Source organism: Andrographis paniculata, unplaced genomic scaffold (genome assembly GCF_009805555.1).
Source record: "Andrographis paniculata isolate CXL003 unplaced genomic scaffold, ASM980555v1 Contig55END, whole genome shotgun sequence".
NCBI lineage: Eukaryota > Viridiplantae > Streptophyta > Magnoliopsida > Lamiales > Acanthaceae > Andrographis > Andrographis paniculata.
The window spans coordinates 4,177,873-4,195,596 of NW_026137590.1; the positions used below are offsets into that span (position 1 = coordinate 4,177,873).

The window sequence follows — 17,724 nt, forward strand, 5'->3', positions numbered from 1 at the left end:
TTTATTTGGCAAATACATATGAAGTGGTTAGCTGTTTATTGGCGCAGGATGGTGATGACGGGAAGGAAAGGGCAATCTACTATCTTAGTAAAACCCTTACAGGACCAGAACTGAATTACACTATGCCAGAGAAAATGTGTTATTCATTGGTCTTCGCTTGCACTAAACTCGAGCATTATTTGCTGCCCAGAAGAATTGAGGTCATATCAAAGGTGGATCTTATCAAATTGATTTTGCAGAGACCTACTATGAAGGGCAGACTCATGAAGTGGGCCATCAAATTGGCTCCTTTTGATCTTCAACATTCCCCTTTGAGGGCAATTAAGGGACAAGCAGTAGCCGACTTCTTAGCAGAATTCTCACAAGTCGGGTATTCCCTTTGTGATAGTGTCCGACCACTTAGTTGTTCATCATATCTGAATAATCTACAGGTCGGATGTGTGCCTTATATAAGTACCAGAACATGGTTGATGTTCTTTGATGGTTCTACCTCTGGAAACAAATCAGGGGCAGGGGTCTTTTTGCAAGGACCTGACGGTCAAAAGATCAACTTACAACTACGATTGGAAGCCATGACCCATAATTCGGCAGAATATGAAGCTTTAATTTTGGGTCTGAAGGCTTTAATAGCCAGGAAGGTCCAGTCTGTGATCATAAGAGGGGATTCTCAATTAGTAATCAACCAGGTAAACAATCAATATGTTTGCAATTACCCCCATCTTCGCAGATACAGGGATATTGTGGGTCGGTTACTGACAAAAATCTCAGAAGTAATAATTGAGTTCATTCCGAGGAAAGAAAACCAACGTGCTGATGAATTGGCTCAAAGGGCCTGTAAAGGAATTCTGGAGGATATGTGGTCGGAGGTCAAGTCGGGCATAGAAGGAAAGACAGACCCAATATGCGAAGTTACGGTCGGGCAGGAAATTGTCGGACAGGAGCCCGACAGCGAAGTTATGGTCGGGCAGGAAATAGTCGGACAGGAGCCCGACTGCGTAGTTGCTGTCGGACAGGAGCCCGACTGCGTAGTTACCATCGGGCATGAGCCCGACGGCGTAGGTACAGTCGGACACAAAGATGCCAGTGAAACAGTGCCCGATTGGAGAACAGAGCTTATCAGGTATTTACGGAATCCAGGTGCGAGTGTTTCAATTGCGACACGATTGAAGGCTTTACGTTTTCAATTGATAAATGGAATTTTGTATAAGAGATCATTTGAAGGTTTACTTTTGAAATGCTTGGGGCCTAAGGAAGCTCTAGAGGTAATGACAGAAGTACATGGTGGAATATGTGGAGCTCATCGGGCAGGTCTGAATATGAGATGGGCCATTCATCGTTTGGGTTTTTTCTGGCCAAAGATTTTTGAAGATTGCATACAATTTGCCAAAGGCTGCCAGGAATGTCAAAGACATGGAAATTTAAACCACTTGCCAGTAACCGAATTGCAATTCTTGGCAAAACCATGGCCTTTTAAATCATGGGCTATGGATATTATTGGTAAAATACATCCTGCTTCATCGAAACATCATTGTTTCATACTGGTCGCGACTGACTACTTTACCAAATGGGTAGAAGCAATTGCTTTGAAAAATGTGGATCAGAAAGAAGTGATAGACTTCGTTTTGAACCAAATTATTTATAGATATGGTATTCCTCAGTCTATTACAACCGACCAAGGCCTGGTTTTTACAGGGGAAAAGTTCTCTAATTTCTTGGCAGAATTCGGTGTTCGGTTACATCATTCGTCACCTTATTATCCCCAAGCTAATGGGCAAGCGGAAGCAGCAGATAAGATTATTATTGGGATTATAATGAAGATGGTTGAAGGGAACCCAAGAAAGTGGCATTTGTTATTGTCTCAGGCTTTATGGGCACATAGATATACCAGAAATACGGCCACTGGGTTCTCACCTTACCAACTCACGTTTGGCCAAGATGCTGTTTTACCAGCCGAAATCCGAGTATCATCTGGCCGAACAGAGTTTACTGATGGTGATCTTACAAAAGAATACCAGCAACTTATGATGCAACAGTTAGAAGATTTGGATGTTAACCGTCTCCATGCAATAGGTCGAAGTGTGAAACAGAGTGAAATCAGAGCAAGGAGTTATGGAAAGAAAGTTCTTCACAGGACATTCCAAAAAGGAGACCTAATCTGGAAGACCATTCTTCCTACATATAAGAAAACTGATCAATTGGGAAAGTGGTCACCGAATTGGGAAGGACCATACATTGTTCAAAAGGATATTGGAAATGGCGCGTTCATTATTGTAAATCATGAAGGTAGAAGAGTACATGATTGTATTAATGCTAAATATCTGAAGAGGTATTATCCTGCCTTTTCAGATAACAAAACTGCCTGAAACAAAATATTATTCTCAGAACCCATTTGTGGGGTTCGAACCTACTTAAAGGTTCATTTCTGTTAGTCATCGTGTAGTTGTGAGAAATTTTCTGCCTCTGAATCAGATTTTTCATCCCAGTGAGTGGATATTAGTTCTGGCTCTTCTTCAATAAGATCTTCCAAATCTGGTCGGTACCTTTCCCATTGGCTTTGCATTTCATCTAAATCTTGATTGGTACGTGCTTGCATGTCTGTTATGGCTTGATGTTCACGATCAACAATGGTCCGTAATCTTGAGAAGACTTTTCGTTGATTGGAAAAGATGTTATCCCAACCAAGATCTGGAAGTATAGTTGCTGCGTGATTTTCTATCATTTCCATGTGATGATGGAGATCAGGAATGCGGCTAAGGATGTCACGAAGAGGTTCATACCCCTCAATGACTTTTTCCATCAGGCGGATGACGCGATGAATGGTTCTTCTTCCTCGTTGGGAGAATCGGAATTTGAAGTCTAGTTGCTTGAGTATATGTAACAAGTCTTCTGCATGGCCTCCAATAGGGTGATTACCCACAAAGAAGGGTTGAAGAACACCCTGCCAGTTGTTTGATGGAACATAAGGTCGGTCATTCGCCATGTTTGTTAACGCTTCAAATGTTTTGATTTTCAAAATATGCCTTGGAATGTGTTTCTTAAAATGTGAGAAATAATGTTCTTTTAAAGAAGGAGTTTGTTTCTATTCCTACAAAGTTGGAAATTGAAAGGTGATCCTTGTTTTGTGAGAAGAAGGAAAAAATGGATTACTAAGTCAATTGGTGTTACAGAGGGGAAGGTATTACAAAAGTGCCCCTAAAGCAGTTTTGATATGTGTCCATTTGATTTCATCCCTGGATAGTCTTCTGGTATTGGCAGCCGTCTGATATCTTATGATGAATTGGGATCGGGCTTGGGTTTTCAACTCCTGATCTAATTCAGCCTCATTCTTGGTATATTTCTCAAGCAGACGCTGCTCATTGGTAATTTGCTTATCCAGGGTAGACTGTTCCTTCTTTAGCTCCCGCAATTCTGCCTCCTTTTTCTGAATAGCTTCATCGACTTGAGCTTTCGTGCTAAGGAGACCACCCAGCCTTCCAGTAGTCTGCTGAAGGGATTCTCGGGTCTTAGCCAAAGAATTCTCCAGCGTTGTTTGATCGAAGTCGGGCTGGGGGGTTTCGGTTGACAGGAGTCCAATGACTAACACTTCAGTCTTGAGCTCTGTAAGTCTTTCCATCAGCCGATGCAGAATGGGGACGGCTGGCGATTCCGTTGGAGTGTAAAAAAGAAGGCCACCAACCGTCTGAATGAGTTTGTCCAATAAATCGGATCTCAATTCTGACAGGGGATGGTTAATGGCCTCAGTGAATATGGTTCGGGCCTCCGCCGGAACCGGAACAGTCGATAGGACAGCTAAGTCCGAAGGCCCCTGCAAGTCCTACAATGTCAATAAGTATTCCAAGGGAGGTGCAAATTTATTCAGATAAGATATGTGTTACCTCTGGGTGGACTGCTGTCAGTGAGGGGGGCAGCAATGAGGTCGGTCGAGTAGGGCAGACAGCTGGTATAATAGCAGCCGACTCGTCGGCTGCTGCGAATGGTCGCTGAGGTGCCGACCTGGGTCCCTATGAAACGCGGTATATAATACAGTTAGTGTTTTCTGAGGGAAACATTGTGGCATGGATTGGTGTAATCTTACCAAATTTACAGAAGTTTCCGAATCGGATGACGAAACTTCTTCCATTTCTGGATGTTGGGCTGCCACAGGTGGTTTTTCTGCCTGCCATTCGATTGCTGGAGGTAGCGCCGCTGCTGGTTGGGCGGCTGCGTCTAGTGCCGCTGCAGCCGGGATCTCTGGGGCACCTTCGATTTCGGGATCAGCAGCATCAGGAATGTCGTTTTGAGGGTCAGCTTCGGCGAGGGCGGCTGGTTCTTCCTTTGACATGGATGAGTCTGATGCTATGTATGGCGGTCGACCCATCTGGGAAGTAGTTCCCTCGCTGTCAGAAGAGACCCCTGCTGCTGATCCGATGGGTGAAGGTGTCTGTGAAAAAATCATGAAATGTTGGTTGTTAAATATATTAGGGTTGATCATTAGAATCCTAAGTATTGCTGATGAGAGAACTTACTGGTTCTATAGGCACAATTGGTAAAGATTGCCTCCTGGTCGGGTGCCTAGCCCGACCACTCCTCGGTACGGGAGGAAGAGTTTGCCTCTTCGTCGGGTCCTCCGTCCGACTGCTCATTGGCAAAGTGAGAAGTGGAGTAGGGGTTTGGAGAGGAACTGCCTCAGTCGGGACCAAAGGTTGGTCGGCTGGGGTTGGCGTCGGTTGTGTGGTCGGTGCTGCCAAGGTCAGTTCTGGTGAATGATATGTGAAATCAAAGTTAAGATATAGTGAATTGGTTCACGGTTTTAAGAAAAATTACCTATTCGGGGTCGGATCCTTGCTGATGTTTTAGTAGTTCCAAGGTCCGCTGGAGCTTGCTGGTCGGCCCCAGAGGTCGGGGGTGTTGGCAGCCGGGACGCCTTCCTTTTTCGCGTTGGAACACTAGACCCGGTCCCCGGGGCGGCTGTTTGTTGTTGAGTGCTAGTGTGTCTAGCCGCCCCTAGAACCAATCCTTGGGGGGGAAGGAGTATGTTCAGCAACCGACCCTCATCAGGGGAGATCAGGGGCTATACAACCGACCACCATTCATTGAATGTTTCTACAGTCTCAGGGTTGGAGCGGAAAGGAATATAAGAATTGGAAATTATATACGTGGTGAGCTGGGAGATATAAGAAGGGATTGAATTCGGTAGGACTCGTCGGTCAGGGCTTTGAAAAATTATATGCGGACACGCGACGGGTCCAGGGATACTTTGGCAACAGCCGAACTGGCGCGCCATGAATTGAGGTTCATAATTAAAAGTGTAAAAGGTTTTCTGCCCTTTTTTATCAAGTTTTTTGCTACTAAAAAGAGACCTGGGTTTGAGGGCAACGTCCCAGGCAAAAGGATAAGTGGAATGAGGACAAGGCTCAGGAGTCGGAAGCGGATTTGGTACTGGAAAAGGCCAAAAATGGTCGGGAGCATAGCCCGCATATTTTTTATACATAGAAAATCGAGAGTTACTGCGGGTATCTGTTAAAACTGCGATTATTATTGGATCGGAAGATTGGAGGTTATTGCGTCCTGAGCAGAGTCGGTTAAGGGCTAATCCCAAATGTTTTTCAGCTGTTGGCATAGTGGGCGGAGATCCTAAGTTAAACGCGTTGGGGAAGTAGAGCCGGAACCAAAGTTCTAAAAACCAAAAAGGACCCGACGCGGCAGTGTCTAATTTCCTATTATCATTATCTGTTAAACGAAGGCTAACTCTAGTGAGTCCTTCAAACAGATTGGCTAAAAACAGGGTGCCAAGAGAGAAAAAACGACCTGACGCGATATGAATGGCTAGGTCGAGATGAGAAGGAAGAACACATTTGGAAGGGGAAACAATGACGTACCTACAAAGCCAAAAAAGGATAAAGGCAGTATGCTCCCGGTCGGTTACAGGGGTCCCTGGAGCCCCTTGCTGGTCGGTTGCGAACTTTGTCCAACCCCATTCCTTCACACCTTGTAAAGACCACCCTGGATGGTCTTCTGGTGGCTCCTGCCCATCTAGGGCTCCCATTACAGGGTCTTCACCCACGACTGGGAGATGCGCGATCATTGCAACATCCATAAGAGTTGGGCCAAAGGGGCCCGATGGGAAGAGGAAAGTCCCATTTTCCGCATTCCAGAAGGCAGACATGGCCAACAACACCTTCTCATGCAGGTTGATAGGCATGGTGGACAGTAGTATTGCTTGGTCGATCTTTTGGGAACGCCATTGGGTCTGGAAGTGTTCTGCTACCCGTCGATACCAAGCGCGGTAAGGATCTTTTGGGTCTGTGAGATGGGTTTTGATGCTGTCTCGAATGCGAACTGCTTGGTAGTTAGGGCTGTTGATAGCCAAGGAATTTCGGGATTCCAAGACTTCCCTCATCCGATTTGAATCTTCAGGAGTAGTGCAATATGGACGGATCGTCGGAGTCAGTACTTTCGAGGCTGAAAATGGGCCCTCCGGGAGGGTTCCATCGAAGGGAAGGGCAGGAATGTATTGATTTGCCATGGTTAGAGTGTTTTGGGATTGTGATTCACAAAAGCTTGTATTGCGGAGAAGGAAGTTAATCAGGAGCGTTGCAGTAACCGGTGCAGTTGCTAAGGGAGTTTTTCAAGAAGGTAGTGGTTTATGAACTTCCAAACATTGATTGTTAAATGGCGTTTGAAAGTCCCTTGGCGGCGGGCAAGTTGTTACGTACGAAATTTAGAATTAGGTTAAAAGCCCAAGGTAAAAAGAAGAATGGGCCTGGCAATAGAGTTGATTGAACTGACTGAAGGGTACCATGAGGAAATCAAGGAAAATAGGTTTATTACTAAGGAAAGTCCTCAGGTCGGAAGGTCTTCAGGTCGGTAGGTCCTCAAGACGGAAGGACCTCAGGTCGGAAGGACCTCAGGTCGGTAGGTCCTCAAGACGGAAGGACCTCAGGTCGGAAGGTCTTCAGGTCGGTAGGTCCTCAAGACGGAAGGACCTCAGGTCGGAAGGACCTCAGGTCGGTAGGTCCTCAAGACGGAAGGACCTCAGGTCGGAAGGTCTTCAGGTCGGTAGGTCTTCAAGACGGAAAGTCATTAGGACGGAAGGACCTCAGGTCGGTAAGTCCTCAAGACGGAAGGACCTCAGGTCGGAAGGTCTTCAGGTCGGTAGGTCTTCAAGACGGAAAGTCATTAGGACGGAAGGACCTCAGGTCGGTAGGTCCTCAAGACGGAAGGACCTCAAGTCGGCAGGTTTTCAGGTCGGGAAGTCCTCAAGACGGAAAGACCTCAAGTCGGAAGGTTTTCAGGTCGGGAAGTCTTCAAGGCGGAAAGACCTCAAGTCGGAAGGTTTTCAGGTCGGGAAGTCCTCAAGGCGGAAAGACCTCAAGTCGGAAGGTTTTCAGGTCGGGAAGTCTTCAAGGCGGAAAGACCTCAAGTCGGAAGGTTTTCAGGTCGGGAAGTCCTCAAGGCGGAAAGACCTCAAGTCGGAAGGTTTTCAGGTCGGGAAGTCTTCAAGGCGGAAAGACCTCAAGTCGGAAGGTTTTCAGGTCGGGAAGTCCTCAAGGCGGAAAGACCTCAAGCCAGATGATTCGCAAGTCGGGAGGATTGGCGGTCGGACCCATACTATTGTAGATTGGCAGTCGGGCCAAAAGAGCGGAAGGTCTGTGGTCGGCTCAAAGAGTGAAATATAGGGATAATTTTGGTCTGCTGGGGACGCGTGTCAGCATAAGAAGGGTTGGAAGACGGTTGGGAAGGAGACGTTGTAACCGTTCGGGTGACGGTTTTCGATACGGTTTCCCAGAGAATATTTAAAGGCTTGGATAATCATTTGGCAGGGCATCTTCAATCAACTTCAACAAAGCAAAGTCAGATTTGGGGATCACCACTTTAAATTTCAGTCTTTTATTTTCCAGTTTATTTTCTGTACCATACAGTGTTTAGAGATTCCTAATCTCAGGCACTAATTAATCAAGTTTAAGGATATTTTCTATATCTTTGAATTTTACTTTATTTTTGTTGAAAAATTACATCAACAAATACCCTTTAATTTTTCAAGTTATGACCATTAGAATTTTCAATAATTTGTCTCATCATAGTGTTACCGGGATGCCCAAACCGGTCATGCCAAATTATAAAATTTGTAGACTTCTGTCTACCAAATATGTTTCAACCACATTAATCTTTGTGCAATATAATCCGAAAGACAATGAAGGCAATTTTTCTAATATATATTTATGTCCATCAATGAATTTTGTAATCAACAAAAATTCATTATTTGCCTCACTTGATGTCTCAATATGATATCCATTTCTGCGAATATCATTAAAACTCAACAAATTTCTTTGAGATTTACTAGAATATAGTGCATTTTGGATATCAAGTTTTACTCATTCGGGGAGAAATATTATCGCTCTTCCAGAGCCCTCAATTAACTTCGCACAACCACTTATGGTATTCACCTTTTCTCTAACTTCAGGTTGGTGAAATATTTCTTATATTTCAAAATGGTGTGTGTTGATGCACTATCAATGAGACATGAACTGTCTTCCATATTATTTATTATAACGTGCTCAACATTCATATTTTTTCTTCTGAGAGAAATATAAGAATAAATATATCAAAAATTTGGAGAAAATACATAGCTTTCGTATCATTAAAAAAAATAGGGAGCAAAAACTACATGTGTTACAAAAATATATACACATATCTATATGCATGTATTTCCGGGATTTTCATAGTACCCACCTTCAGGGTATACTAGAAAATCATATACATCTAGCTGCGTATTATCAGTACATTTATCACCTTCATTTCATCAAGTACGAAGCCTTTATATAAACAATTAAAAAATGATCAGTTACCACATTAAACCATGTGACATTACAATATTATAACACCTATATGAATGTATAACGACTCGTAACATTATATTATATTATTAATTATATTATAAATATGATAAATTATAATCAGTATAAAAAAAAATTAATTAATTATAATTTGAAATATGATAAATTATAATTATAATTATTGTTTACAATCTCAATCATTTCTATTTGGCAATTGATTAAATAATAATCAATCTATTTGCCACTAACACTAATAAAATTCACATAAATTTAACTTATAGTATCAATTCCTATCTTGTACATTTAAAGGAAGCTCCCAATTGAGATTTTCCTTTGGGACCTTTAGTCCTAATGTACATTCTATATTCGTCGAAAGTCATGGCCGAATACGACGCCGTCTCGCCTGGTTTTACGACTTCCTCCAGAGGTTGTATCGGTATATTACTTTTCGGGTTGTAAAAATAGGCCAACGATAGTCGCTCTTGAGTTGAGTTGACGATCACCCGATGTTCCACGCTCTTATAAATTGCGTTACTTAGTATCTGCAAATTAATTAATTCAATTCCAAATAAATTGAAATAAATATATATATATATATATGATACAGGAGTATTGAGATAAGATGCCTTTGGATGTAGGTATTTTTTGGCATGCACTATTTATAGATTTTATTTGAAATATATATCAAAATAAATATATATTTTTATTTATATCAAACATTTATTAATTTATTTATTTATATTTCTATAATATTTTTTTAAAAAAAAAAAAAATTAAGGATGTGTTTCCTTAAGTTTGAATGTGAGTTCGAATTTGTGAAATTGAATTAAAATATTTTTCTATATAATATAAAGAGTAATAATTAATTTTGATCCCAATCAAACATGTTTTTTTCATTTTTGTCCCATCCAAAATTAATTATCAAAATTAATCTCATACAAAAAATAAATTATTATTTTTAGTCCCACCGTTGAAATTTCAACGGAAAAGACTGACGTGGCAATAACGGAGGTTGATGTGGCAAATGATCTGAAACAAACACGGTCGTCTTATTTCAATTAAACAATATATCACTGTATTTATACCAACAAGTGCGTGTTCAAATTAAAGCAGTAATTAAAAATTTAAAAAAGCTGTTGGATCAGACCTATTAATGAGGGTGAGTCCCACGGTTAATATAAATATATTTAACAATTTAATTATAATATTTATTTTTAAAATTTAATACTATATTTAATAACATATAAATTATTTTATGTATTTAGTAATATTTAAAATAAATTTCTTTTATGCACACAAAAATATCATTTTTATTTTTATTTTTTTGTCTGAAAATATAATATCCCAGATGATCATTTTTATTTTTATTTTTTTGTTTTACAAAAGATAATTTGTTTTTAATCTTTTGTGAATTCATCAATTTTAAATACATTTATTTTATTATTTTTAATATAAATAGTCAAGAATAAAATTTGATATAGTACAAATAAATAATAAATATATTTGTTTATTTATAGTTATCATAAATTAATTTTATATATAAAAAAAATTAAAAATAGATAAAAATATTTGTTTATTGAGATATAAAAATAAAAAATATTTGAATGATCCTATGAGTAAGAGATCATAAATTTAATTAAATTAATATATATTTATTAAGTGTATTTAAAATTAATAATTTTACTAAAATAAAAATAGATCATTTTATTATGTAACAGGAAAAAAAAAAAATCTGAAGACAAAATAAAAATAAAAAGTGGTATTTTTGGTGCATAGAAAAATAAAAATTAATTTTAAATGTTACTAAATGCACGAGATAATGTATATATAATTAAATATATTAAATTAAAAAAAATTATTGTCAAATTATTAAATATATTTATATTAAGTGGGGCCATCTAATTACTATGAAACTTACCCAGCTGTCTTTTTAAAATTTTAATTACTGCTTTAATTTGAATACGCTCGTGTGGGTATAAATATAATGATTTATTATTTAATTGAAATAACACGTTCATGTTATATTTAACACGGTCGTGTTTGTTTCAGATAACTTGCCACATCAACCTCCGTTATTGCCACGTTAGCCTATTTCATTAAAATTTCAACGGAGGAACTAAAAATGATAATTTATTTTTTATATGAAATTAATTTTGATAATTAATTTTGAATAAGACCAAAAATGAGAAGAACATGTTTGATTGGAATCAAAATTAATTTTTACTCTAATATAAATAGATATTTAAGTTTATATTGAATAAAAAATGATTATTTTAACCTATGGTTTAAAAATAAAAGTAAAAATTAATGAATAGTATGATGCATTATTAAATGATTTGTTAGGAAAGAGAGATATGGGAGAAGTTTTAATTATGATAATAATAATAATAATAATAATAATAATAATAATAATAATAATAATAATAATAATGGAAAAAAATATTTATTATTTAAAATATTATAGATAAAATATAAATCACACTAAATGTTTTTTCTATTTCTATAATATCCCAGGGTGTGTTCAGTTAGAGGTTTGTGAATAATAAAAAATTAAATCAAAATATTACTTGATAAAATATTTTAAATAAATAAAAAAACTATCATTTTCATTTAAAATATTATATTCGATGTCTATTTTCTTTAAAAATTTGACTAATTTGAAATCAACTTAAACCACTAAAAAATACTTCTAATATATATATAAATTAATTTAAATCTTATTAACATGGGGACCCTAACCAAACAATTTTGGAATAAATGTGACAAAATAGTGATAATAATGATAATAATAGTATTTGAATGAGTGATGGAATGGGAAAAAGTAAGCATACATTTTTACAAATTTATATTTTATATAAAAAAATATTTATTTTATTTTATAAACCATCACATCAAATTATTTTTTTTATTATCTTTAAAACAAATAAAAAATTATAAAAAAAAAAGAAAATCTCTATTTAATTGAAACTTAAGAAAAAGGACAGCCAAAATATGTAAAATTATTTCTTATTTAATTTAGGGTCCACCATTAATTAAATTATCACATTCAAAGAAAGGTTTTTTTATTTTTTTAATTTTTCAAAATAGATGAAACGTATCACATTTGACAACCACTATCTATATTATATTATATCATATTTATTTCGAGGCTCCAAATAATAAATAAATAAATAAATAAGCACGTTTATTGTATTGTGATATTGTCACCATTCATTCCGTTTCCTAGTATTACACTTACTTTTTTTCCCTTCTATATTATTTTTTTTATTTTATTCAATTTCATTTTGGACCATATTTTTACATCAACCATTATTATTATTATTATTATTATTATTATTATTATTATTATTATTATTATGTGGGGATGCATTATTTCACAAAAAATTATTGCTTTTCAAATCTGCAAAGAGATGTCTACCTATTTTTCATACTAATAAATATTTTATCTGAATGTCAAATATATGTAAGTTTTTTAAAATAGAAAGACTTTAAATATAATATTATCTTCGTCCGCCTCTCATTTACTTTTTGTGCGTTGATATTTGAATATTAATTATTATATCAAAATATAGTATAAATTAAAAAAAAATTGAAAAAATATCTCTATTAGTGTCATATAATACTAATAGAATGACATTTGTACAAAAAATTATACAGATATAAGAATATTTTTTTAATATTAAATAAAATGACGCAAAACGTGTATGTGACCATTAAAAGCAGAGATATTAGTATTTCAATATAAAGTGAAATAAATAAATAAAATTAAAATATTATGATAAGTTTATTAAAAAATTAATAAAAAGTGATGGAATAATATATTATTTGTTAAAATATGCTAATTAGTAAAATTAAGAGCTAAAATTATTTACTATAAATAAAATAAAATAGATATAAATTTAGTGAAAAATTTAAAAAATAATAATAATATAAATTTGATATAATATACAAATATAGAGAGAGAAGAGAGAGAGAGAGAGAAAGAGAAGAGAGAGAGAGAGAGGAGTGGCGTTGTGGGGTGGGGAGATTTAATTTATTTTTCTTTTTCAGGAAATTATAATACATTCCTTTTTTAGTATGTAGATATATATAATCATGTGGATGGTAAATTTTTTGTTTTATTTTTGTAAGAAAATTAAGAAAAATTTAATATTTTATAGATATAAAGTATAATAAAATAATATATTTATTTTATTCTTCAAAAATAATATGAAAATATAAAAAAATAATAGTAATATTTCGATATTTAATTGAGAGTTACTTTTTTTAAAAAGGTAATTTTTTTATTTGGACAAATTTAAATGAAAAATGAAAAATTGGTAGTGGACGGAGGAATTATTAATCTACAAAATAAGTGTATTTAGATATGTTTTTGAAAGTATTTTAATTATTTTTTAATAAATAGCCGCAAGTTGAGTAGAAAGTAAATATTATTGTAATATAAAATAGATACTTGATGCAATATTTTAAATAAAAAATATTTAATTAAATGAAGAATAAGTGTTGAATATAATGAGTTTATTCATCTAATATTATTGAATGATACGATTTTCTATAATTATTATAAAAAATAAAATATATATTTATATTAACACAATATATATTATATACTAAAAAAGTTAATAATTCAATACAAAATATTATTTTTCCTTCTAAATTCAAATACATTTTTTTTTATCATTTTTATTTATCCTTCTAAAAATATATCTTTCTTATTTTAATAAAATTAAAGAACAAAAATGTCAAAATATCTTACATATTTTTACTAACTAATTAATTTAATACAAAATTCTAAGGGTGTGTTTGTTTGAAGGATTTTGGTGGACTTCTACTATTCATCCCATTTTTTCCCCAAAGATATCAAATCAAACACCTATTTTTAATTTTTTATATTATACTAAAAATCAATTTTACATTCAAAACATCACATCAACCCCTATTTATATCACACTATACAACTATTAAAATTCAAAATTTTTAATATCTAAATCTCAACTCAAAATTCAACCCCGAAACAAAGACACCATAAATAGATAAATTCAAGCGAAACAGAGAGAATATCCTTATACCTAACATAAAAATAAATAAATAAATAAATAAAAATAAATTATCCAAAAGTACTAAGTCAACGAATCTATAAGTTTTACCGAAATAAATATTTTTCTTAATAATGTAAAGGTAAAGTTTAAAATACAAGTAAACGAATCCTAAAGTTTGTGTTTGTAATAATTGCTATTTGGTGAAATAAAAATAATAAAATTATAAATATATTTATTTTTTACTGCATAAGTTTAATGGGGTAAAAAAAAACAAAAAAAAAAACTAATACTGTAATTTTCACATAGGGAGAAAATACAATTTATTTATATATTATTATATAAGTACAAATGTTGATTTTTTAAGATAAATATTAAAATGTAGGTGTTACATCAATTCTTGTAGTGTGCAATTTATTGTTCTATTATTATGCATCATTACATATTTGACTAATCCAATTTATAAATCTTAAGAAACCTCTTAGGTCATTAATTACTTAAATTATTTTTTTTTTATAAAATATTATATTCCAATAAATAGATAGCAAAAGATTATAAAAGGACAAAAATATATATATATAACTTTTTTAAATTATTGAGCCGTTATTCTTATAAAATATTGAATTATAATAATATTATTTGACAAAAACAAATAAAATAATATATATATCTAAATAAATTATTTTTTTATAAAATATTATATTCAAATAAAAATAGATACCAAAAGATTATAAAAAGACAAAAGTATATATAATTTTTTTAAATAATTGAGTCATTATTCTTATAAATATACTGAATTGTAATAATATTATTTGACAAAAACAGATAAAACAATATATATGCCGAATAATCAAATAAAAAAATTAATATATTATTTTCCGTAGGAGATTTTTTTTTCTTTCGAAAACACATAAAACATGTGTACATAAACATTTTAATATCTATATATATATATATATAATAAATACTCTTTTCATCAATGTCTATTTGGTTAGATATAAATTTTAATATAAATATATTACTCCTCCGTCCCGTTGGAAGGGTGGCGTTTGCTTTTTGCACGTTCAGTATTATATTGAATTGTAGTAAAAAGGACAAAAATACCGCTATTAGTATGGTGTAATATAAAAGTAACGACATTTGTGTAATATATAGTAAGTTAAATGTATTTATTATGTTAAGTAGGTAGTACAATTACTAAATTAGAAAATAATAACTTTGTTTTGGGACGGACAAAAATGAAAAATGATAAATTTTCAATGGGACAGATGGAGTATAATAGTAACCTTTTATTTTTATAGTAGTAGATGTTTTTATTAAAAAAAAACGTATAACTCTTTAAAAAAAATTGACATAAATTTGAATTACTATAATGTAAAGACTAACAACTATAATATTCAACAGTTCCTTTGAGTTTTATTTTGTATATTTTTTTCTTTCAATATTTTTTACTATTAATACTTTTTTATATATATATAAAAATAATAACATTTATCTTTACGTCTTGATTTGGATGATATGATTATTTTTATATAATATTTTATTAAATATAATTATATTTTTATTAAAAATTATACGGACTAAATAATAGTATTAATTTAAATTTAAATTTAAATACTAAGACAAAAAAAATAAAGCAAAAAAAACATGCAATATTATATATATATATTTTACTTTTATAGTTTGATACTCCCTACTTTTCATTTTTAACTAAAATTCTATTTTTGTTTTTTTAAGCAAATAAAAAAATAATAATATTTTATTAATATATAAATAATTTTGACTTGCTTACTTTTTATACTTTACGTAATTATTAATGATTTATATAATAATATATTTTTAATTCATATAAAAATAAAAAAAAATTTAATATATATCTTTTTAACCTAATATAAAAAATTGATAAAACTATATACTTTTAAATTGAACGAATTTAATAATTTATAATATATATATTTATATGTATTTTGACACAATATTTTTATAATAGAAGGGATATAACATTACTCTATGATATATTTGACAAAATATAAAAGAATATTATACACATGATCATATTTTAATATTATTTTGGTATTATAAGGATTTTATTTATTTTAAATTATATAGTTAAAAAATAAAATAAAATAGAGTTCGTGTACATTTGTCGTCTCTCTGTACACACTCTCTCTCGTATTCTATAGCTGTCTTTTCTGACTTTTTATTCTAAATTTTATTATTAATCAGAATTATAATTTTCAATAAATATTAGACATAAAAATTAATGAATACCTTTTATATTATTAGAGTATCCAGTGAATATCTAGTGACATTCTGACCAATCATATACTAATAATATAAAGTATAATAATTAATTTTATCACTAATAATAAAAACATATCAATTTTATATGAAAAAAAATAGTTAAAAATGTATAAATAATTGTTACATGTCATATTATTAACAAAAAAATAAATAAATAGTGTTTGATTAAAAAAGATTATTATTTCCAAAAAACTAAATAAAAAAATACCTGAATCTGATCTCCAATGTTGACGATAAATGCATGAGGAACGGGTTTAACGGTGACCCACCCGTCGGGTCGTCGGACCTGGAGCCCCGGGACATCCGGATCCGGCAGAAGGAACGTCATCCCGCCAGGATCCGAATGAGAGGAGAGTCCGAGTGCCAAATCGGGTTGGGGGCATTTCGGGTAAAAATTGACCCGTAAACATGCCCCGATTTCCTCCCCGCCGAACGCAGTCTGCAACGAATCCTCTCTCAGACCCAAATTTACCGAAAAGACCTTCAGCAGCTCCCCGCCAAGCCTCACAATCTCCGACGAATACTCCGCGATCACCTCTCTGCGGTGCGGCGGGCGTACAGTTACTTACAGTTACGCCGAAATTGAAAAAAGCGCGTTTCTGATTAATTGAAATTAAAAACACGCATTTTTAATTAGTTACGCACCGGAGGTCGGCGGGGAGGGCCGGCCATTTTCGAAGGTCCCGGAGCTCCGAGGGGAGGTAATGGAGGTAGTAGTAGTCGCTCCAGTCGAGGACGGCGGCCTTCTCGACGCCGAGGCGGCTGCCGTAGCCTTCGTAGGTTTTAGGGGAATTGGCGTAGGGCTGTTTGAGGGGCATGGGGAGGTGGAAGAATTCGCGCCACACGTGCTGGGCCCGGTCCATGAGGTCGGGCCGGACGCCGTGGTTGGTTATCTGGAAGAATCCCCACTCGCGGCACGCTTCCGACACGCGCCGCCGGGTGTCCTGCCGGAGGGCTGCGTCGGGGCCGTACAGGCCCTCCAGGTTTACGAGGGGGATGTTGGCGTCGCTGCTGGTGGCGGTGGTGGAGGATAAGGTGGCGGGCCGGGCCTCCGGCGGCTTTATGTATCGGTCGGGGATGGTGTCCCGGCAGGATTCCGATAGGGATTGCACCCGGACTATCGGCTCCGGCCAGTCCGGCGACGGCTCCATTGTAATTAAGAAGGCTTTCCAATTTATTATGTATGTGTATATATAGATATATAAAGATGTTCGGATAGGGATAGAGATAGAGAGGGATAGAGATAGCGATAGAGATATGTATGTATAAGTTGAAGATTTTAGAATAAATGTCTTTTTTTTTTTCTTTTTTTTTTTGTTCTGAAATTTTTGAAAAATGTAAAAATAAAATATTTTGTATAATGTTTTATAAATAAAATACTCTATTGTTGAACCAAATCTAAGCATGTGTTTTTTTTTTCCAAAAAATAATAAACTTTCTCCATCTCATATTTTCTTAAAAAAAATAAGAAAATTACCCATATTTTCTATAAAAAAATTAAAAAATTAAACTAACTGTATGATACGAAGATAATAACATTTGTGTAATATATTGTAAATTTGAAAGGT

At 33.9% G+C, this 17,724-nt stretch overlaps 1 protein-coding gene across 1 annotated transcript; it reads right to left on the bottom strand.

Annotated features, from left to right (window-relative positions):
• Positions 1 to 8,942: 8,942 nt before the first annotated feature.
• On the bottom strand, positions 8,943 to 17,332 carry LOC127256145 (jasmonate-induced oxygenase 2-like). Its single transcript, XM_051281992.1, has 3 exons — positions 16,802 to 17,332; positions 16,365 to 16,695; positions 8,943 to 9,358 (listed from the first exon to the last, which is right to left on the bottom strand). Exons 1-3 carry the CDS (start codon positions 17,305 to 17,307, stop codon positions 9,107 to 9,109), a joined length of 1,089 nt encoding a protein of 362 aa, XP_051137949.1. The 5' UTR covers positions 17,308 to 17,332; the 3' UTR covers positions 8,943 to 9,106.
• Positions 17,333 to 17,724: the final 392 nt, after the last annotated feature.

Coding starts and splice junctions, on each gene's coding strand:
- LOC127256145 (XM_051281992.1), bottom strand. CDS start 17,307: ATGGAGCCGTCGCCGGACTGGCCGGAGCCGATAGTCCGGGTGCAATCC. Junction 16,696..16,801: donor GCCCTCCCCGCCGACCTCCG/GTGCGTAACTAA, acceptor GCCGCACCGCAG/AGAGGTGATCGCGGAGTATT. Junction 9,359..16,364: donor ACATTGGAGATCAGATTCAG/GTATTTTTTTAT, acceptor ATTAATTTGCAG/ATACTAAGTAACGCAATTTA.